This window comes from Phocoena phocoena, chromosome 7, assembly GCF_963924675.1.
Source record: "Phocoena phocoena chromosome 7, mPhoPho1.1, whole genome shotgun sequence".
Lineage (NCBI taxonomy): Eukaryota > Metazoa > Chordata > Mammalia > Artiodactyla > Phocoenidae > Phocoena > Phocoena phocoena.
In genome coordinates this window covers 81,558,031-81,578,490 of record NC_089225.1, presented here as the reverse complement: position 1 = coordinate 81,578,490, position 20,460 = coordinate 81,558,031, and the positions used below count along the sequence as shown (strand labels likewise).

The window sequence follows — 20,460 nt, the reverse complement described above, 5'->3', positions numbered from 1 at the left end:
TCTATTGCTGCCATCTTTTTCTGATGTGTTTAATCAATAAAAGATGGTGGTGGTATCTTTGTAGCCGCTCTGCAAAAAAAAAAAAAAAGAGAGAGATCCACGTGTTACCTAAGCCATTAAACCTGGTCGTTAAGTATACATAGGTCAAAAGTTAAAACTGCCTCCCCCAGTTTTTCCCATTTATATTCACACATGATTTTGAAAAGCAAAAATAACCTCTTTCTCTATTATATTGGTAATTATTATGTTTTCCGCTGATTTGTGAGAAGAATCCAAGGCATTTTGCTGAGCCTCAGTTTCCCCAGTGGGTTGGATTTAGTAACTGCCAAGTACCCTTCCAACTCCAGAGTTCCATGCCTTTGACTTGGTGTCAGTTTTGCCAGAAGGATCTCCAGGAGCTGGTAACACTGGAAAAGTTTTTTTTTTTTCTTCCCCATTTGAATTTAACTTTTTTAGAGTACATTTTTATCAAAAAAATAGTAAGGCCCTATTGTCAGAGCTCTGTCCTTAAAGGTATTTCCAAACTTGTTTCTTATTCCTCATTTGACAAATGCTGTCACAGAGCTCCATCACTCCTGCACGAACAGCTACCAATAAACAGAAAATTATTTCCAACCAGCTAACATGCTGTTTACTTTCCAGAAAAATTGCACTTTCCTATCTGACAGTTGATCAAGGGGTATCCCGCTGCTGTCAGCAGGGAGAAATGTTTAAACACAGAGATGGGAGTTTAAACATTTTCTCATTATCACAGAATAAGGGGGAAAAAACCCACAAATAAATAAATAAGTAAAACTGGCATCCAGACTCTCTAACCCCCTGCTGGGAGCGTAATGAAGCTGTGTCATGTGACCCAAAGGAGTGGGCTTTCATCTCTGGCCCCAGTACTGTTACTCAAGTGACACCTGTCACATGACCCAACTTTGGTCTTTTATCTGCCTTCCCCAGGCACCCTTGTGGGGAATTGTCTTTTCCAGAGATGTGTGGCCTGTGGTGGCCATTGTAGTGGGTTCTGTTAGTGCCATTAGCCTGGCCCTTTGCATTTCCTGCCTCAAATTCCCTGCACCTCTCCTCAAACATTGTTTAAACATAATAAAGTACGAAACACCTGCAAAACTAAAATAAAGACAAAAAAAAAATCTCAGAAAGGACCAAAAAATTCAGTGCCATCATTATATTTCATGGAAGTTTGCAGGAATTGGAATTTGGAAAGAAACAAATTTTAAAGCACTAATATTCATGTCTGAATGTTTATTAGAGCAGGTGGTTGATAAAACCCGAGTACGCTTCATTATAAAAATGCCTGCAATTTTAACTAGCCAGGCTCACCAGGGAGAACCACAAACAACCAGCACCAGGTGTGGCTTTTCCTTCCCCAACTTCATTCTAAAACCCACTCTAACCTGGCCTCCTGCCTCTCCTTGCTAGCTGGAACTCCATGGCGCTGAACCTTTCATTTTCCTGGTCTGTTTATCTTCTGCTCTCCTACGACGGCTACCGACATCCGTCATGACCACCACCTCCATAAACATCACCCACCATCACAGGTTAGCTGATTTTCACAGTGCTTACTATCTTCCAGGCACTATTCAAAATACTTTAAATGTATTAAATCATTTGATCCTCGCAAGCAACTCTGTGACACAGATATTATCACCATCCTCATTTTACAAAGGAGGAAATGAGAGCACAGAGAAGTGAAGTAACTTGCCCAAGGTCACACAGCTAGTTAGTGCAGAGCCAGACCCAAAAGCAGTCTGGATCTTGACCCTGCTCGACGCTGAGCAATCTTCAGAACGTTTCTAAATCTTTACCCGTGTACTTTTCTTTTTTCCGATCACAGAGGATACGTGTCTCTTATCCTCTTCCAGGCAAACGTAAACTCTTAATCTCATTTCCTTCAATGTCTGATTCTTCACTGATTCATTCATTTATGTATTCCACAAATGGTTATTAAACACCGATTATGTGTCATGCACAATTCTAGATGCTTGTGATATATCAGTGAACAGAACATTAAAATTTGCTCCTGTGGGATTTACTATCTAGGAGGGGGAGAGAGCAAATACACTCGACCCTTGAACAACATGAGTTTGAACATGGGTCCACTTATATGCAGATTTTTTTTCAGTAGTGAATACTACAGTACTACAAGATCTGCGGTTGGTTGAATCCATGGATGTGGAGGAACCATCAATAGAGAACCGACTGTAAGGTATTTTCAAATTTTTGACTGTGCAGAGGGTCAGTGCCCCTAATCCCTGAATTTTTTAAGGGTCAATTGTAAACAATAAATATAAGACATCAGTGTGTCATATATGAAAAAAACAAAAAAAACCCAGATCAGGTCAAGGGAGTAAAGGAGTGTGGGGTTGCAGTGAAACAAATGGCAGAGGAGTTCATTCACTCAAAAGACATTTATCAAGGTCCTACTATGTACAAGGGACTATTCAAGGTGCTTGAAATACATCAGTGAATAAAACAAAGTTTCCTATCCTCAAGGAGCTTACATTTTAGTAGGGGTGAGAAAAACAATAAACATCGTAAACCATAAATTATACAGCATGAAATCCAGCAACAACAGGCTTTAGAAAAAGCGGCCGGGGTAAGGGGGATTTGTGTGCAGGAGGCTTGGGTGTTGGATAGGGTGGCGGGTGTAGCCTTTGCAGATAGATGGCATTGGAGCAAGTCTTGAAGTTGGCAAGGGAGTTGGCTGCGTGAATATTTGGGGGAAAACGTTCCAGGCAGAGGAAAGAGCCAGGCAGAAGCCCAAGGAGGGAGCATGCCCAGTGTGTTTAGACTGTCCAATGATTCTCCCAACTTCTTTCTTTTTCCTTCACTCCATAAAATGCATAGTTCTCTCCTGTGATAAAAAAGAAAAGGAACCCTCTTGCTGCTTCCACATTCTAGCTAGTACTCCATCCTTTTCATCCTTTTGTGATAGTTTCTGAAAGCTATGTCCTGCTTCTACTTTCTTACCATTCACTCTCCCTTTAATCTGTTGTATCTTTCTATGACCACCATTCCACGGAAGCTGCTCCCTTAGAGGTCACCCATGACCAGAAGCCACCAAAATCCATGGCCTGCCTTGGTTTACACCTCTCTGATATTTTCTCTGTGGGTCCCTCAGTCTTGGAACACTCTTCTTGACTTTTATCACCCAGAATGATTCTAGTTTTCTGCCCCACCCCTCCAATTTCTAGCCATTAATACTTTGTTTCCTTTGCGAATTCTTCTTTCTTCCACCCTTGTGCTTCTTCTCTTTCTATATGTTCTCTTGGGGAATCACATCTTTGGGACTTCAGTGACATGTATGTAGGTGATGCCCACATATAGCCAGTCTTCATTTCCTAGTCCCAGGTCAGCCGTTCCAATTGTCTGATACACACCTCCAACTGAAGATGTCCAGAAATGAGTGCATAGCCTCCTCTCTTGAACTAATTGCTTGGCTAAAAATGATATAACAAGTCATCCAGGCCCACAGACTGGAAACCTTACAGCCATTCTTCATCTCCCACCACTCCCTGCACCACTACACCCCACAGACAGTTGCCGTGGCAGATTCTTTGGTTGACTCTTCAACAGTCATTCCTCACTTCTTCCCCAGTTAAGAGAAAACTGATTATTCAGGAACTTGCCCCTCAGGAAAGTGATCCCCGCTTCAGATCAGTAGCAAATCCTGACCATTCTAAAGCGTCATCTAATTTCTCTTGCTGGCAGTTCAGGGGTGGATATGTGACCGTCTGTTCAGTAAGATGTGAAGAGAACCATGCTTTCTTTGAAAAATAAGCACACAGGAAGAGGCATCCTCTTCCTCTACCGGACATTGTCATGCCTGTATGTGATGCCTGGGGCTGTGGTAGCATCTTGTGACCATGACAGGAACCAGCCTGAGAATTAGGCAATGAAGGACACCGAAGATGCAGTGAAGAAAGACGAAGGAACCTGGGTTGTTGATGACGTCTTTGACCCATCAGTTAATTAATCCTGGAACCTGGAATTAAATCTAGGTACTTCTAGATTTCTTATGTGACCTCATATCTTCATGGATTAAGCCACTGAATGGGGATTTTCAATTTCTTACAGCCAAAAACCATCCTGTCCTTTCTTTACTTCCCACACACAGGGCTATCTTCTTTTCACCCTCCTCCCCACGCCCTCACCAATTGCCTGCCTGGAAAACTCTCACTTGAAGACAAAGATGAATTGTCATCTTCTCTATGACAGGGAGGACTGAAATGTCATTGGATCTTGTATTTATTTCCACCTAATGCCCCAGTTGACTACAGGATCCTTAGTCCACTGCAGATGTTTGTGGACTAAATTAATGAATAGATGGGAAAGATTATTTTATATCTTGGTTCAGTTTTTGGCTCCCGCAAGATTTTTCTTGCAATATCCAATGACAGTTCTTACAAAAGAAACAATTGTTTACAAGAATGCCAATAAACTTGGATGAATTCATTACCCAGCACCTCAGATCTTATACCAGGTGCCTATTAACCTACTTAGGGATGCAGAGGAGTTAGAAGTAGAAAATGTGAATAGATTCAGAGAGGATGGACTAAAATAAAACTGTTCTGGGAATTCATTTATGAAAGGCATTGAGAGTAACAAAAAGGTGTCAGTCAGTGTAACCTTCAGGAAAGTCTGAGCACTTTGGTTCTAAGAATTGTAACTGCTCAGAGTGATTTATTTTCCTCCAGAAAGTAACTTCCATTGGATGTTCCTAGAGATTTCATTATAAAAAGGCAAAAGTTTTTGAGAATAACTCCAAGGTGGTATTGGATGTGCACTTAAAGTATCAAGAAATGTTAGAAGACAACGTTACCAACTCTCATAAAAATCCTACCACTCTATGTCAGCACTGTTCAGCAAAACTTTCTGCAATAATGGAAATGTCCTATATCTGCATTGTGCATTATGGTAGCCACTAGCCACATGTGGCTATGGAGGCCTTGAAATGTGGTTAGTGTGACTGAGGAACTAAAATTGATCTTGATTAAATTTAAATATAAGTAGTCACATGTAGGTAGTAACTTCCGTGTTGGACGGTGACCAACATGTTTTATGTGACCTAGAATAGTCAGGATAGGCTAGGTTACACTGCAGTAACAAATAATCTCCAAATATTAATGGATTAAAACAAAGTTTTATTTCTCTTTCTCACTATATATTCATTATACATCATCTGGGGACTCCGTTCTACATCCTTTCATTCTGGGACCATCTTGAATGCTGCTGGTCACTGTAACAGAGGGAAAAATGAAGAGAGATCTGGAGGGTGTTGCACTGGCAATCAAATAAATGCTTGATTCAGAAGTGATACATTTCACTTCCACTCACAATTCATTGGCTAGCGCTAATCATACAGCCCTATCCATCCACCAGAGAGCCAGGAAGTGTCATCCAATTATGGAGTCTGGGAGACAGAAATACCAGGTGAGTAGCACTAGTGGCTGAAAAAGTAAGCATTATTAAATAACTAATACATCTAATTGAACAAAAATAACTCATGTTTTTTAAAGTCAGGTATATGCCTATAGAAAGGAATCAACAAAAACATGGGAGGAAAAAAATATGCACAAACAGGAATGCCCCTTTGATAGAATCAAGGAAGAAACGAAGATTAGAATAATGTTTCGGTGTTTCATACATAATTTTTATTAAGCTTTTGAATAGGCAAATCCATTCATTAAAGGAGAAAAAGAAGGAAACACAAGCATGATTTATCTTCCATTATAATTAAAGAGAATAATTTTGTCAATTTTTACTTTTTAAAAAATCCTTTTAAAAAACCCCAAAACGAGCCTACCTGTTCTTACAACAATAGGATCTTACTATAATTCCAAGTATAGTCGCTCCACAGCTCTTCAAAAGCCCTTATTAGACATCTTTGAATTAGATGGGATCTTAGGGGTCAGCTATTCTAATTTCCAATATGGGAATCCCTCCTAGAGCTTTCTATCTCGTTTGGGGCAAAAAGGAAGTCCACTACTGCTGTGGGAGCTCATTTCATTGGTGGACAGGTGAAATTTTTGGAGAACTCTTCCTGCTGTATCAAAAATACCATCTCTGAGCTTTCAATGTACGTATTTGTCCCGGCTCCACAGCCACCCAGCAGAAAGCCAGCCCCTTTGCTCCGTGAGAACCCTCAATTCCTTGAAGGGAATTTCTCTGCCCCTGGGTTTTCCCTTTTTGGAGTATTCCTTCTTGTGCCCTGGTCTCTGTACCCTCTGTTCTCCCAGCAGCCCTCCTTGGAGCGTGCGGCCCAGACTTTGGGGACAGAGTCTGAGCATCAAATCCTAGATGCTTAAATTAAGTTCTGCGTTCTTCTCTGCAAGGCGGGGAATAATTACACCTACCTCTTACTTGTTAAGAGGATTAAACAGGATTAAATCTGTAAACTAATAGATGCACAATAAATATTTACTTCAATATGATGTTTCTTTTAAAGTGTGATGGGTAGAGTGAAATTTAACAATAATTTAGATGTGATCTGACTAATTCCCTTCTCTGGGACACCCTCTTATTCCTTCATTTATATCAGCCACAAGTATTAGCATTATCTTTTGTGGGCAGCCAGACATACTATTAATTCGTATTATAGTTAAAAGTGCCAACTTCCACTAAGCCTTACTTAACTTGTTGACATTTTAAGCCTAAAGTGTAAGAAATTAAACCAGATGAAATTTGATAGGAATGTATTGGCTGTTGCTCATCAGCTTTTTTTATTTTCTGGGTTTTTTTCTTTTGGTTTGGTTTTAATAGACTTGATTTTCCAGAGCAATTTTTTTTTTTTTTTTTTTTGTGGTATGCGGGCCTCTCACTGCTGTGGCCTCTCCCGTTGCAGAGCACAGGCTCCGGATGCGCAGGCTCAGCGGCCATGGCTCACGGGCCCAGCCGCTCTGCGGCAGGTGGGATCTTCCCGGACCGGGGCACGAACCGGTGTCCCCTGCATCGGCAGGCGGACTCTCAACCACTGCGCCACCAGGGAAGCCCTCAGAGCAATTTCAGGTTCACAGCAATATTCAGCAGAAGGTACAGAGAGCTCCCATACACCCCTCCCCCCAACATGCACAGCCTGCCCCATTACCAACGCCCTCCACAGAGTGCTACATTTGTTACACTGTATGAACCCACATTGACTCATCATTATCATCCAAAGTCCGTTTTACATTAGGATTCATTCTTGGTGTTGTATAGTCCATGGGTTTGGACAAATTTTTGATGAATGATGTATATCTTTATCCACCATTATAGTATCATACATAGTTACCCTGTCCTGAAAATCCTCTGTGCACCATCTATTCAACATTCCCTCCCTCCCCTAGCAACCACGATCTTTTTACTGTCTCTATAGTTTTGCCTTTTCCAGAATGTCAAATAGTTGTAATGATGTAGTGTGTGACTTTCAGATTGGCTTCTTTCACTTAGTAATATTCATTTAGGGTTCCTCCACGTCTTTTCATGGCTTGATCGCTCCATTTCTTTTTACTGTTGAATAATATTCTATTGTCTGGATGTACCACAGTCTATTTATCCACTTATTTACAAAAGGACACCTTGGTTGTTTTAAAGTTTTGGCGATTATGAATAAAGCTGCTATTAACATCTGTGTGCAGGTTTTTGTGTAGACATAACTTTTCAACTCCTTTGGGTAAATACAAAGGAGCATGATTGCTGGATCTATGGTAAGAGTATGCTTAGTTTTGTAAGAGACTGCCAAGCGGTTTTCTAAAGTGGCTACGCCCTTTTGCACTTCCACCTACAATGAGAGTTCCTGTTGCTCCACATCCCTGACAGCATTTGGTGCTGTCAGTGTTCTGGAATTTGACCATTCTAATAGGTGTGTAATGCTACACATTAGCCTTTAGCAAGATCTCAGGCTTTTGAATCATGATCCAATGCTAAATGTCAGCTGCCTCTTCAAGAGTTGTGTATTCTACAGATTTGATAGGTATGTGATTACTGGAAAGATCATAGACATTGGAGACTGCCAGACCTCAGGTGTGTACCTTACCTCTGCTGTCCTACCACAAAGGAGTTAGTTAACGTCTCTGAGCCTCAGTTTCCTCTTTTGTAAAATGGAAGTAATAAATGAGTAATAACAGTACTTACTTTAATGAGTTATATGAATAAACTGTGTGCCTTCTCCAGTTTTATTCAAGTGATTAATAATAAAAACATTTGACCAGAATAGGACTTAGGGCTGAAACTTGTACCACACCACTGCTGGCCTTTCTCCAGTAAGGCCACCGTTCTTTGAGCACATATATCTGCCTCATCATCCAGCCCACACAGTTTCATCTTTCAGGTATATCTGGACAGGCTTTGTCAAATGCCTTACTAAAATCAAATACTCAGTAAGGTAGATTTCTTTGGACCATCTGTGTACATTTTTCCTCCTTCCATCTCAGACTCTGAGTGCATAGGTACTATTTTTAAATTCTCTCTTAATTAGTTCCTCCTTGTTCTTCTAAAGGCTATATAGCGGTCTCTGGTTTCTAGGCTACTACATTTCCTGAGTAGATCATCCCCAGATGAAGTAATTTGAGTTTCCCCAGGTTCTTTTAGAAGGACCCATTGTAGAAAATGAAACACATGTTAGCCGAGACAGATCTCTCATTTTATTTGAGGCTTATGTGTGTGCACACAAGCATGTGTATCTCATGGTGCAACAGGACTTGAATTACAACTTTGGAACTCTTTGCTCTTATCTATCTATTCAGTATCTCTGCCATCAAGTCAGAGCTGAGATTACTCATCACTTTTGCTGTCATCACAGACAATTAGGATTCAGTAGAAGGAGACAGCCTGAAATTTAATTCTAACCAGCAGCTCAATCCAAACTCCCAAAATCTGGCTGGGATGGGGTGGTAATGTGTTTTGACAATCCAGTTAGTGAAGGAAGAAGCGCCCCCTAGGAAATCATAACAAAGAGTCTTAAGCAAGACTCCTTTCGTTGACAACTTTATCCAAGAAACCACCTTCCCTGTAGACTTTTCTAAACTTTAGACTAATCCTCTCCTTGCCACAGAAGTCCTTTTGTTGCGGAAAATTGTAAGTGACCACAGGAGTGACAGGCCTCTGCAAGCACCAGCTCTGTCTCCAAAGTCTTTCAATTGTTGTCTCTCGTCTGTCCTGTTCTCCTTCTGGCCCAAGGATCACTCTATCAAATAACGAAATGAATGAAATTATTCAGAAGTTCTCTTCTCAGATGATTTCAATGTATGTCTAATTTTTGAGCCAATCACTGTTAAATTCTAGGCAAATGACAGCATCAATAACCTTTCACTGCTTTTTCCTCAAGTATTATGCACTGTTGCCTTGGACATCATATTTAAAATATTCCACATCACAGGTGATGTGATGGTATAAAACCCTTGGTCCAGTGTGGAGTTAGATTTGAAGCTTCTTATAAGTGGAAGCAAATTAAAATGGAAACAGCAATACAGGTAGCCCTGGAAGTGAATGAAGAATAAAAAAAATCAGAATCATGAATAACAGATTGAGTAAGGAAACCTGTTAAATATTATTGCAAAGTTATTGATGGAATTATATATAAATACAGATGGATAGATAGATAGAAAAGGTGATAATAAATTTTAACAGAGGCAGCATCTTACCCCTGGTAATCAAAATCTACCTCCAAATGTACAAATTATCGTTATACCTCACCACACCCTAACTATTCAAAACACACCAAGCTTTGAAATAATATGTGTAAAGTGCCTGGCACATGGTATATACCCAGTAAATTTTAGTTCCATTTCTCTGTTGTAGACATTAGCATACAGTTTTTCCATACCTGAAACTGACATTCTGAGGATCTTTTAAGAGTCTTAATTTTCAGGCATTGCTGCTAGTTATAAGCCCTAATATCCCAATTTACATTTTGAAGCTCCTGAAAAGTGAATATTTTAACATAAATTCAATTTAGTGGAAAAGATTTACAGGCCCCAAGTGTCCATGTGATTACCACTTTTAGTCCCTAACTCCAGCACTCCCAGATTTTGCTGATCCCAAGCCGTTTATTAAACAGTTTAATTGCTCCAGCTTCTCCCTGTTGTGGTTCATCTCCTGCGGGTTTTATCTCCTTACATTAGTACCAAGGGCCCGGGGACATCGGGAGATTGCTCCAGTGCACATTCCGCCTGCCCCCTCCCTTCCTCAACGGCTGACACAGACGCCAAGTTTGTCACGCTGCTTTTAATTGATTTTCTATTGTGACCAGTTTACATCTACAGGTAATGAATGATTCTTTGCGGAAACTGACTGTAGTTCAGAGAGGCAGGGTAAGCTCCCTACCTCCTGGCGGCTTTAGTAAAACAAAATAACAATAGAAATAATTGTTATGTCTTACGGGGCACCACCATCTGAGACCATTTCCATCAATGTCTTTGATAATTTTATGAAGGGCAAATCCTAAAGTATATACCTTGTTCTCATAACTGGTGGGTTTAAAATGGCATAATTACACAGTAAAATTTCTGCTCTAGAAAATATTTTACTTGGGAAATACCGTGTTATGATTGTATTGCCCATTGTAATTCCAATTTTATATCGTCAAAATATAAACTTCAGTATTTCATAAAATGCTCTGACGAAGAGCTATAATTCTAAACTTCCCTGATCTTTCCAAATTTCTAAATACAATGATCTTAGAAGATCCAAAAGGCAGACGCTCTTGATGCGTACATGCCTTTAACAGAGAAACTGGCAAAGAGCTGAATCCTGCCATGTGAATGACGTCGGGGCAGGGGTGGTGCAGGGAGTATGCCAGTCATTACCATCTAGGCCCCAAAAGTTCTGCTAGGAAGCACGGCAAGCTGTGGTTGCCAGATGCGTGGCCAAATCATAGGTTAATGACTGTGGACTGGGATATAGCCAGGGTCACCTGCAGGGCTGGCTGGCTGGCTGTGTGCGTGGGTCTCACCTTGATTCCTCTATCTAGATCGCTGTCCCCTCTACCCACCATGGAAGGCCCAGGATGAGTGCTCTTGTAAGATCTAGGAATGTCTATACTATGGTGGCTTTTGGAGTTGTCCCACCTGGCTTTCTGTGCCTACCAGCAGAACTCTTTAGGATATGGTAGCTTTGCAGAAATCCTCTACAGCGCCCCTTCCTCTTCAAGGTTACCTTGGAAGGCTGGGTTGCCCTGGGCTGATGGAGGAGACTGCTGAGAGCAGCTGAGTCTGTGACATTTGTGGATGGGTCCTCCCTCCCTATCAGGTCCTCATGGTTCCCAGAGCTCACCCTGGAGAGGACTCCCTGTAAGCAATGGTGCAAAAAGGTGTAGCCTAAGAAGCCTGTAGCAGTGATGACTGGACACTCGTAGGCCTCCGAAACCACCTCCTGGGTGGTGCTGGACTGAGCCAGGTCTGCTCTGGCACCTGCGGGCAGGCTAGGTGGCAATTTGCATTTGCAGTACTATGGTGACCAACCGTCCTGGTTTAGCCGGGACTGTGTCACTTTTGGCGCTGAACATCCCACATCCCGGGACACCCCTTGGTCTCGAGCAGGTGGGGACAGTTGGTCATCCTGACCTCTGATTTTGTCCTATCAGCTGACAGCGAGAAGTACGTAGTTAAGGGAACTTAACATGTCAGTGGAGTCCTGTATTCCAATGTGCCAGCTCAAGGCCTTACAGTGACGTGTAAGGGTTGTCTCAGGAGTCCTATCAGTGCCCTGGCGGTGGGAGCTGATGCACACTGCCATCCTCCTTTCACAGCCTGTGAGGCCTAGGCCTCTATGTCCAGAGTGGGAATGAAGAGCCGGGCCCAGGACAGAGGTGCTCTGAACCCATGAACCAGGTCTTCACTGGACAGTGGTTGATTTTCAATTCCATCCATAAGGAGCCACACAGTTGTAACCACTTACCTGGAAAATCTTGGTGATCTCGCCCTTTCTTTTCACCAGCATTTGCTAAACCCAGCTAGGTGGTGACCTTTCCGGTAGGAGGCCAAAAGGTCACACATTTCTGGCTTTAGCCTCACTCCTGAAACTGTAAATAAAGACTCCACTGTAGGGAAGAAAAGAGAAAAGCACCAACATATTATTTCCTGGGATCTTTCACGGTGTATTTTTTATGTCTGTTGTAATATTTGTCACCCGAAGAGACATCAAAATGTAAGCCAGACTCATACATCAATAATTTATACTGACTCATGGATAACTCACTTTACTGAATAGCTGTCAAGTGCCTCCTATTCAATTCACTTCAATTCAATTCACTTCAATGCATATCTACCAAATGAACACTTGGGTAAAGGCACCTTGGTGCTGAAGGTGGTCAAAACAGGAGTAGAACTGGAAGCCACACACACACTAACAAGGGCCAAAATCAAGCCAAGGAGTCTGGACACGAGTCCCAGTGGTGACAGGCAGTGAGCATGGTGCTGGGCTAGATAATGTTTTGGAAAGTTTCAAATTTCTGTTACATTAGATACATTTGGCAATCCATTTAAACAGACTCTAAGGTGCAACTTTTGTAGATTAAAAAATGTTTTTGAAATATATGTATATTACCTATGCCCTCAGACTCATGTATTTGGTTAGCTCAGAATGCTGACAGTTTGCATTTTTATAAATGCCTGTGTTTGTTAAATGTGTGTTGTCCCTGGGTGCTTTACTATGCTAAACTTATGGGCCACGTCCTCTAAAAGTTAACATTTTAAGGGGCTCATCTGCAAAATGGGGATAAGAAAACTTGCGGGCAGATTGCTCTCAGCTTAGAGAAGATAATACGTGCCAAACGTCTTGGGTTGCTCTGATACACCATATATCTTTAATAACCGGTAGCCATCGTTACAAGCATTAGCACAGATACCATCTGAGAAAAACATCCGGGGCGACAGCCACATCGTCACCAAAGCACATCCACAAAACCTGCTCAGGACACCCTTCCACTTGGGCACTGCTTTTCCAAGGCTCACAAGCTGCACAAACTGGGTTGCTCTCAATACCACACAGTTTCACAAAAAAGAGAAGCTCCAGCTTTGGTGCACCGAAAGCATAAAATGCCGTAATAATATTGTTTGCTGGAAGCTATTCACACCCAAAGGGAAGAAATAAACCTGCAATGCTGACTCTGTCTTGGCTACCTTGGGTAAGCTGTGGCCCTGACTCCTTCGGTTTGGAGTTACATATTTGCTAGACTGGAAAGGGGAGACCTCAAGTCCTGTTGATATGCATAATGTATTTTCCCAGGTACATTATAACGCACAATTTTGTAGTCTACTTTCTTTTAGCTCGGGTCATAGCTTAAGCAGTCAAAGAGTTCAAATAAACCGTGCATATTAAACTTTACAGATTACTCTCAGATCGACTCAAGTCCAAACCATTCTGGGAACGTCTCTCAGGAAGAAGTGTCCTCTTACCTTGGGGACAGTGGCATGAAGATGTCCCTCAAAAGCAATAGTTCCTCAATAGCAATGAGGGAGGCGGGGGGGGGGGCGGGGGGAGACGGAGAGAGAGAGGGAGAGAGCAAAAAAGAGTGAGAGAGGGAGGGAGAGAAAGAGACAAAGACAGAGAGAGGGAGAGAGGGAGAGAGAGAGAGGAAGAAAAAGAGAGATGGGGGTGGGGGTGGGAGGAGGATGTGTGTGTGTGTGTGTGTGAGAGAGAGAGAGAGAGAGAGAGAGAGAGAAACATGTGGCAGAACAGTGCTGGGAAAGCAACCAGTTAATCAAAGGGATTTCAATTTGGCCATGGACTGCCCGACTCTCCTTCCCAACTCACAGAAAAAGAAAAAGAAAACAAGAGGAAAAAAAAGAAAGAAGGAAAAAAGCAGCCGAGTGGTTCTCCTGCAGCATCTCACAAATGCAAAACCCTCCATTTGCTGACTCCTCATTAGCTTTCTGAATCTGACAGCATAATTATTGCAGCTGCTTTGCGCTTAGAATAAATAAATACAAATGTGGGTGTTTAAAAACTTTTTGAGAAGGGAAATTCAGTCATCTAGACAGTCAGTAGGACAAGTTTATTTAAAACTTTGAGATTCTTACGTATTTAGATCATTTCGGAATGAGATAATGAGATAGTTGTCTTTCAGTCTAATTGAGTTCCTAAGCTCCTGGCTGTTGGCTGTCACCGCTTTCAAACTTTGCTTTAACTTTCCTTCCTTTAGAAATCCGATCCTGGTGTCTCCATTTACTCTTCCTGGGCTGATAACCTGCTGAAGTCTCAGTGCACTGGAGTGCAGAAAGTGACTTAATGGCATTGAGGAGCTAAATAACCTTTCACAGGAAACAAGACAATCAAATCTCTTCTACTTGCCTGTAATGGCTGAAAGAGAAAGCACAAGTTGAAAAGAAAGCTTGGAAATTAAACCATCATTTCAAAATGTCTTGTAATTTTCCTTGTCACGTGGTTTTCGTGCTACTCTTGCACATCATCAATCCGTCAGCTGGAGTTGCTTAGTGCATTTAATTATTCATAGTGCACACAGCCTCCGTGACTGAGCGGTAATTTTAGCTCATGTGTATGTATATAGGCTTCATATCTTCAAAGCCCAAAGGATCACACACTACTTTAAATTGAAGTTGCTAACTAACATGGAGTGCACTTCAAACTCTGACTAGGGGCACAGCACACATGCATTTCCGATTAAAGCAGATGATCTTTCCGTTTAAAATTAATTAGTGCCTATTTATCTTTTCCTCTCCCTCCCTCCTCTCATTCTCCCAGGAGGGCATTTATGTGAACCCTTGAAATTAGTGAGTTAAAAGCTTTATAAAATAAATATTCTGTCAATCTGGGGTGCAGGAAACTAGTGTTAACCCATTGTGCAGATTGAGAAATTGAGGTTTATGAGGGCCAATAATGCATGTGATGCTGGGGGAAAAAAGAAGAAAAGTTTTTAAACTCTCAATCCAGAGCTTGAACTCCCTGTACCATTTGTCTTACTTTATTCCTTTAAACAATAAAGGCAATATAACATCAACATGAAAGAAAACTTGGAAAAAAGGAAAAAAATTACCCACAATTCCCCTCAACTAGAAGAGCATTTTTATTTTTGTATTCTACTTTCCAGTATTGTTGATATGCATAATACATTTTCACAGGTGCATTATAATATGGAATTTTGTATCCTTTCTTTTAGCTTGTGTCATAAGGTAAACATTTCCGTACTACCCCACACTCCTGTGAATTATCATTTTAAATGGTTACATAGTACTGTATGCTGGGTCAATATAACAATATTTATCCGATCAGTTCTCTTGGGTTGAATATTTAGAGTTTCTTTTATCTTTCAGAATTAAAAAAAATTATAGACAACACCACAATGAACATTTCTATGCATCTAGGGTTTGGTTTTTTTTTTTCTTTCTTTTCTGTTCAATTGTTCCTTTGGATAATTTCCAGGAACCAAAGTATAGGGTTGAATGTTGTTAGCATTTTTATGGCTCCTTATAGGTATGGCAAAATGCTTTGTAAAGGTTGCCCCAACTTACACCACCATCTGCAGAGAATCATTTTACCACAATCTTCCCAGCTCTGGGAGTTAGGAGTCATTAAGTTGAGGGAAAAAAATAACTACTTTAACAGTTATTTGTATTTATTTAATCACTAGTTAGACTGCCTATTTATCCCATGTGTTGGTATGTTTTTTTCATTTCCTTTGTGTAAATTGCTATTTTGTGCCTTTACCCAATTTTTCATTGGATCCTGATATTTTTCTTACAAAACTGAATAAGTAATAGTAAGGGAAAAACAATAACCAGCACTGATTAAGAAATCTTAAAATCCAAGGGTGACTGTGTTACAAACAAAAAAAAAACCAAAAAACAAAAAAAAAGAAAAAGAAAGAACAAACTAAGACCAGATGACATTAAGGATTAAGGAAGAGGTCAGGGGCTTGAGTCTTTATTAAACATAAAATTGAGCCCTCTTAATTGTGAGATATTGAACATGTTACCTGGGAACATGTGACATATTTCCTGGGAAGGCTTTAAAGTAAACATAGAGCACGACGAGAGAGTGGAAAGGTCGCAGGGCTGGGAGTCAAGATCTTGGTTCTAATCCTGGTTGTGTTACAGTACTAAGTTTCCCTGTGATCTTTAGCAAGCAGTGATGAGAAGTGGAAGACAGTGGCTTGGGAGTCTGATTTACACTCAAATTTTGCCTCTACCACTTACTAGCTGTATGACTTTGAGCAATTAGCCTCCCTCAGCCCCAGTTTTCTAATATGTAATATGAGGATAGTAACTCCAGATTTGAGAGTTAGTATCTAGATTGAGTGAGAATTTATGTAAAACACAGGGACGCCCAATAAATGGCAGCCGCTATTCCTCTTCTCTGGGTGTTAGGGACTCATCTATATAACGAAGACATGGAATAATGTGTCCCAAGATCCTTTTCTTGTCAAAGGGTCTCTAACTCTCTCCTGAAGCATTTATCTTTATTTGGAGATTCTTTCAGTCCACGATGCTAACAAATTTAACCAACTTAAGCAGTTGGTAGAGCTGAGGGACTTGGTTTACCCAGACTTTTCCTACCAATGTTAACTCTACACAACATCTTGAGCCACGTCTCAACCCAGCATCTTGTATTCTAACGTATGAGAGTGGGTAGAGGACAACAGTGAGCACAGAAGGTAAAGAAGTGTGTTACGGAGGACACTTCCTAACTTGCTTCTTAAGTACTGATTCATGGAGGATTTCAAAGGTAGACAGACTGAGTAATATTCCATTGTATATATTACTCCGCCATAAAAAGAAACAAAATTGAGCTATTTGTAGTGAGGTGGATGGACCTAGAGTCTGTCATACAGAGTGAAGTCAGTCAGAAAGAGAAAGACAAATACCGTATGCTAACGCATATATATGGAATTTAAGAAAAGAAAAATGTCACGAAGAACCTAGGGGTAAGACAGGAATAAAGACACAGACCTACTAGAGAATGGACTTGAGGATATGGGGAGGGGGAAGGGTGAGCTGTGACAAAGTGAGAGAGTGACGTGGACGTATATACACTACCAAACGTAAGGCAGATACCTAGTGGGAAGCAGCCGCATAGCACAGGGAGATCAGCTCGGTGCTTTGTGAACGCCTGTAGGGGTGGGATAGGGAGGGTGGGAGGGAGGGAGACGCAAGAGGGAAGAGATATGGGAACATATGTATATGTACAACTGATTCACTTTGTTATAAAGCAGAAACTAACACACCATTGTAAAGCAATTATACTCCAATAAAGATGTAAAAAAAAAAAAAAAAAAGGTAGACAGAGTGGTCTGAGTTAGGTTATAAACTCCTAGAAGCAGAATAGGATTGAGAGACCTGGCTCGGAATCTCCCTTCCCTCTTCCCTACGAAACCCAACCTCCGAAACCTGGCCTGTGGAATGACAAAATATTCTGGTTAAACTTTGAATAGACTAGACAATAAAAGCAATAAACAGAGTAGATTTGAAATCATTAGCACACAAAGAGCTAAACTAAGCTTTGCTGGTACATGTTAAAGAATGTTTAAATTGCTGCAAGAAGGCATACAATGATGAGGACTAAGACCTAGGATGGAATATGAGTCAGGATTGTACTTATTAAAGAGAAGATACCTTCAGATAATAGTAGATGGCATTCAGAGGAGGATGACATTCCTCTCCCTGGATATCCTTCCTCCCCAACCACCCAGACCCTGTCACCTTTCAAGACCCACTCACAAAGCCATCCTGGACCCCTACAGCTGGAGTTTAATCTCACCTCCTTTGAACTGTCAGAGCACGTCACACTTGGTCTACGGCCGTTTATATACTTGTTTCACTTCCTTAAGGACTGTAAGCTCTTGGAGGACAGAGTCCATAACTAGTTCATTTTTGTATCCCTCAATCTCATATCTAATAGACCCTCAGTAAATCGTCCATGAATGAACTGGAAAATAACTCTCCCAGGATGTTAGAAACCTGAGTCTAGTGTGGGTCCATAGTCTCAGAGATAAGCAAAATAATTGGAATCGGTTCAGAATAGAATAATGAAGCAAAATAGTTAAAAGGTAAAATAAACAATCTATATTGGGTATGTTTGGTGGAGGTCAAAGGAAGTCAGCCTAGAGAAGTGAGCTTTAGAAAGTGATATCAAGGGATCTTCAAATATACTAAAGAGATATTATTAAAAGAAGTCCTGAACTTCTTTTATTGGAGCAAAACAAAAAATTACTCAGATTTCGGGCTTCCCTGGTGGCGCAGTGGTTGAGAGTCAGCCTGCCGATGCGGGGGACGCGGGTTCGTGCCCCGGTCTGGGAGGGTCCCGCATGCCGCAGAGCGGCTGGGCCCGTGAGCCATGGCCGCTGAGCCTGCGCGACCGGAGCCTGTGCTCGGCAACGGGAGGGGCCACGGCAGTGAGAGGCCCGCGTACCGGAAGGAAAAAAAAAAAAATACTCAGGTTTTAATGGAGCAATAGGAATCAGGCCTGCTGAAGAACTACCAGAGTATAGATACTAGGGTGATGTGATGAAGGGTAGAGGTAAGCGCCATGCCTTCTTCCATCCCTGTAGGTACCAAAGTATATGATGACAAGAAGGACTCTGGTAAATTATTTTTACAAAATTACAAAATCAGTTGCAAGCTTTTAAGTTGTAGGGGTTTTTTGTTTTGTTTTGTTTTTTTGTTTTAAGATGCTGAAACCTGTTTTAAAGGAGAAGGGGGATTTAGACCAGGAAGGAATGGGAGAGACTCACGTCTGGGATTTAGAAAGCAAAATGGGACCAACTCACAGAGAGAGACAGCCTTTGATGTCCTGACGATCAAGGACCATGGCTTAAGGACCAGACTCTTAAATCACGTGGCATTTACTGCCCGAGATAAAAAATACTTTTGTGGATCAGTGTCTGTGGTTCAAAATGGCTAGGTTCCAAAATCAGTCTTAACTTTCCAAGGGTAACATTTGGAAGGCTCCTTGCAAGAACGGAGTGGAGCCAGTTTCTAGAAGGGGCAGCTTAATGATTTTCTACTCCCCTCACTCTCAAGTCGTTAAACAGCCGTTCCTTTCCCAGAGCCCAAGTTCATGCTGAGGGCAAAGGGAATTAAAGGAAGAAGCTGAACCTGCAGCTAAGATTAGAGAGTTGCCAAGGGCCTAATTTTAGGTCCTAGCTGCCCCAGCTGATGTCCTGCACTGCTGGCTCAGCCGTGAGGACCACAAGTGTGGCCGTAAGCAGATGACTTGAGTGGGTAGAGTGTCTCCCAGGCCATCTGCAAAAGCAATTAGCTTGCTGTTGGGTGTGTTTTGAGAGAGACTACCAATTATTTCTCCTTCAACTAATGTTTCTTCAGGTGTTCAAAAGTCAATAAGGGAAAATGTCAGCGCTTGGCAGAAATTCCCACATGCTTGCCATTCTAGTATTCATGCCTCTCCACTTAAGAATGTGCTCCTAAAGGGAACTAAGCCCAGAATTCCTGGATTTTCGTGGCAAGTGACCCCCCGATTTCCTCTGGCCATAAGCTTACTGCCACAAATTAGGGACAGTGTTGTTTGGGACCTCTCGGCTTCGTGAAAACAGACATGGATGGATGAGAGCAACCCTTGCATTTTGTGGGGAATTTCTGTGCCCTGCTTCCGCTGGGATTTAGGCTGTCTTTCCACTCTTCACACGGTTCCCAGCCTCAGGTTTCATGCTTAAATTGTCTTCGTCAGAGGGCAGACAATAAGAGCTGGAATCTCCCAGATCAAAGGGGAAACAGAATATATTTTAAAGTGACAACTTTGTTATCCTGCAACCGGAATAAAACCAGAATAATAAAATAATACAAATATAACCCCGTAAGTGATTCCATACTGCCACCAGAGAGCAAAATTTCTTGCATAATTATGGCAGGGAAACTCTCTTTACACACCACTCACAAGATCATGTCTTATTTTTGCACAGTTCTTATGACTGGGGCAGCCCACCCCTTGGATGGAGACTCTGTGTCCCTGAGGGTTGGGAACTGTGATAACTGGCCGGTTCTTCCTGTCTGCAAAGGAGGCTCTTAATAAAGGCTCATTGCCACGGACAATGAAAAAGTAGGCTGGCACTGCCCGGCCAAGGGAGTGCACCCTTAGAAGACGTGCCCTTGGTGACGGCCAATGTTCTTAAGGTACACAAACTGGCCCCAGTGGCTGCTCTCTCTGACTCTATTTTTCTTTCCAATAATCCTGGTACCTTTGCTTTCCCTGTCTTCTTGTCCACATCCTATCTGTCGATCTGTCTCTAAACCTATTTCTGCACCCCCCCCACGCGCACACACACACACACACACACACCCCGATCTGCCCCCCTTCCCCTGTCTGTTGGCGCTGGCCCTTTCATCTTCTCCCTCGGGGATTCGAGATGTCGCTGCAGGAAGTGCTTGTCGGCCGAGGCAACAGCAGCAGAGCCCTGTGGCTTTGACAAACCTCATTTAATTGGGAGGAAGCCAGGAGAATTTGAAAGAACTGAAACATCCACGAAACTCCTTTTATCAGGCATAATTTAAACTCTGCATGGAA

General features: G+C 41.8%; 1 protein-coding gene across 2 annotated transcripts in view; it reads right to left on the bottom strand.

The window, feature by feature from the left end:
* Positions 1-11,915: 11,915 nt before the first annotated feature.
* The window catches only part of CDK15 (cyclin dependent kinase 15), an 86,499-nt gene continuing 77,954 nt past the window's right edge, over positions 11,916-20,460 (bottom strand). Inside the window, exon 13 of one of the 2 annotated variants that reach the window (XM_065880639.1) lies at positions 11,916-12,025. In XM_065880639.1, the coding sequence (XP_065736711.1) occupies positions 11,916-12,025 (110 nt within the window). The remainder of the gene's footprint in view (positions 12,026-20,460) is intronic. The other variant, XM_065880640.1, reaches the window with a different exon arrangement.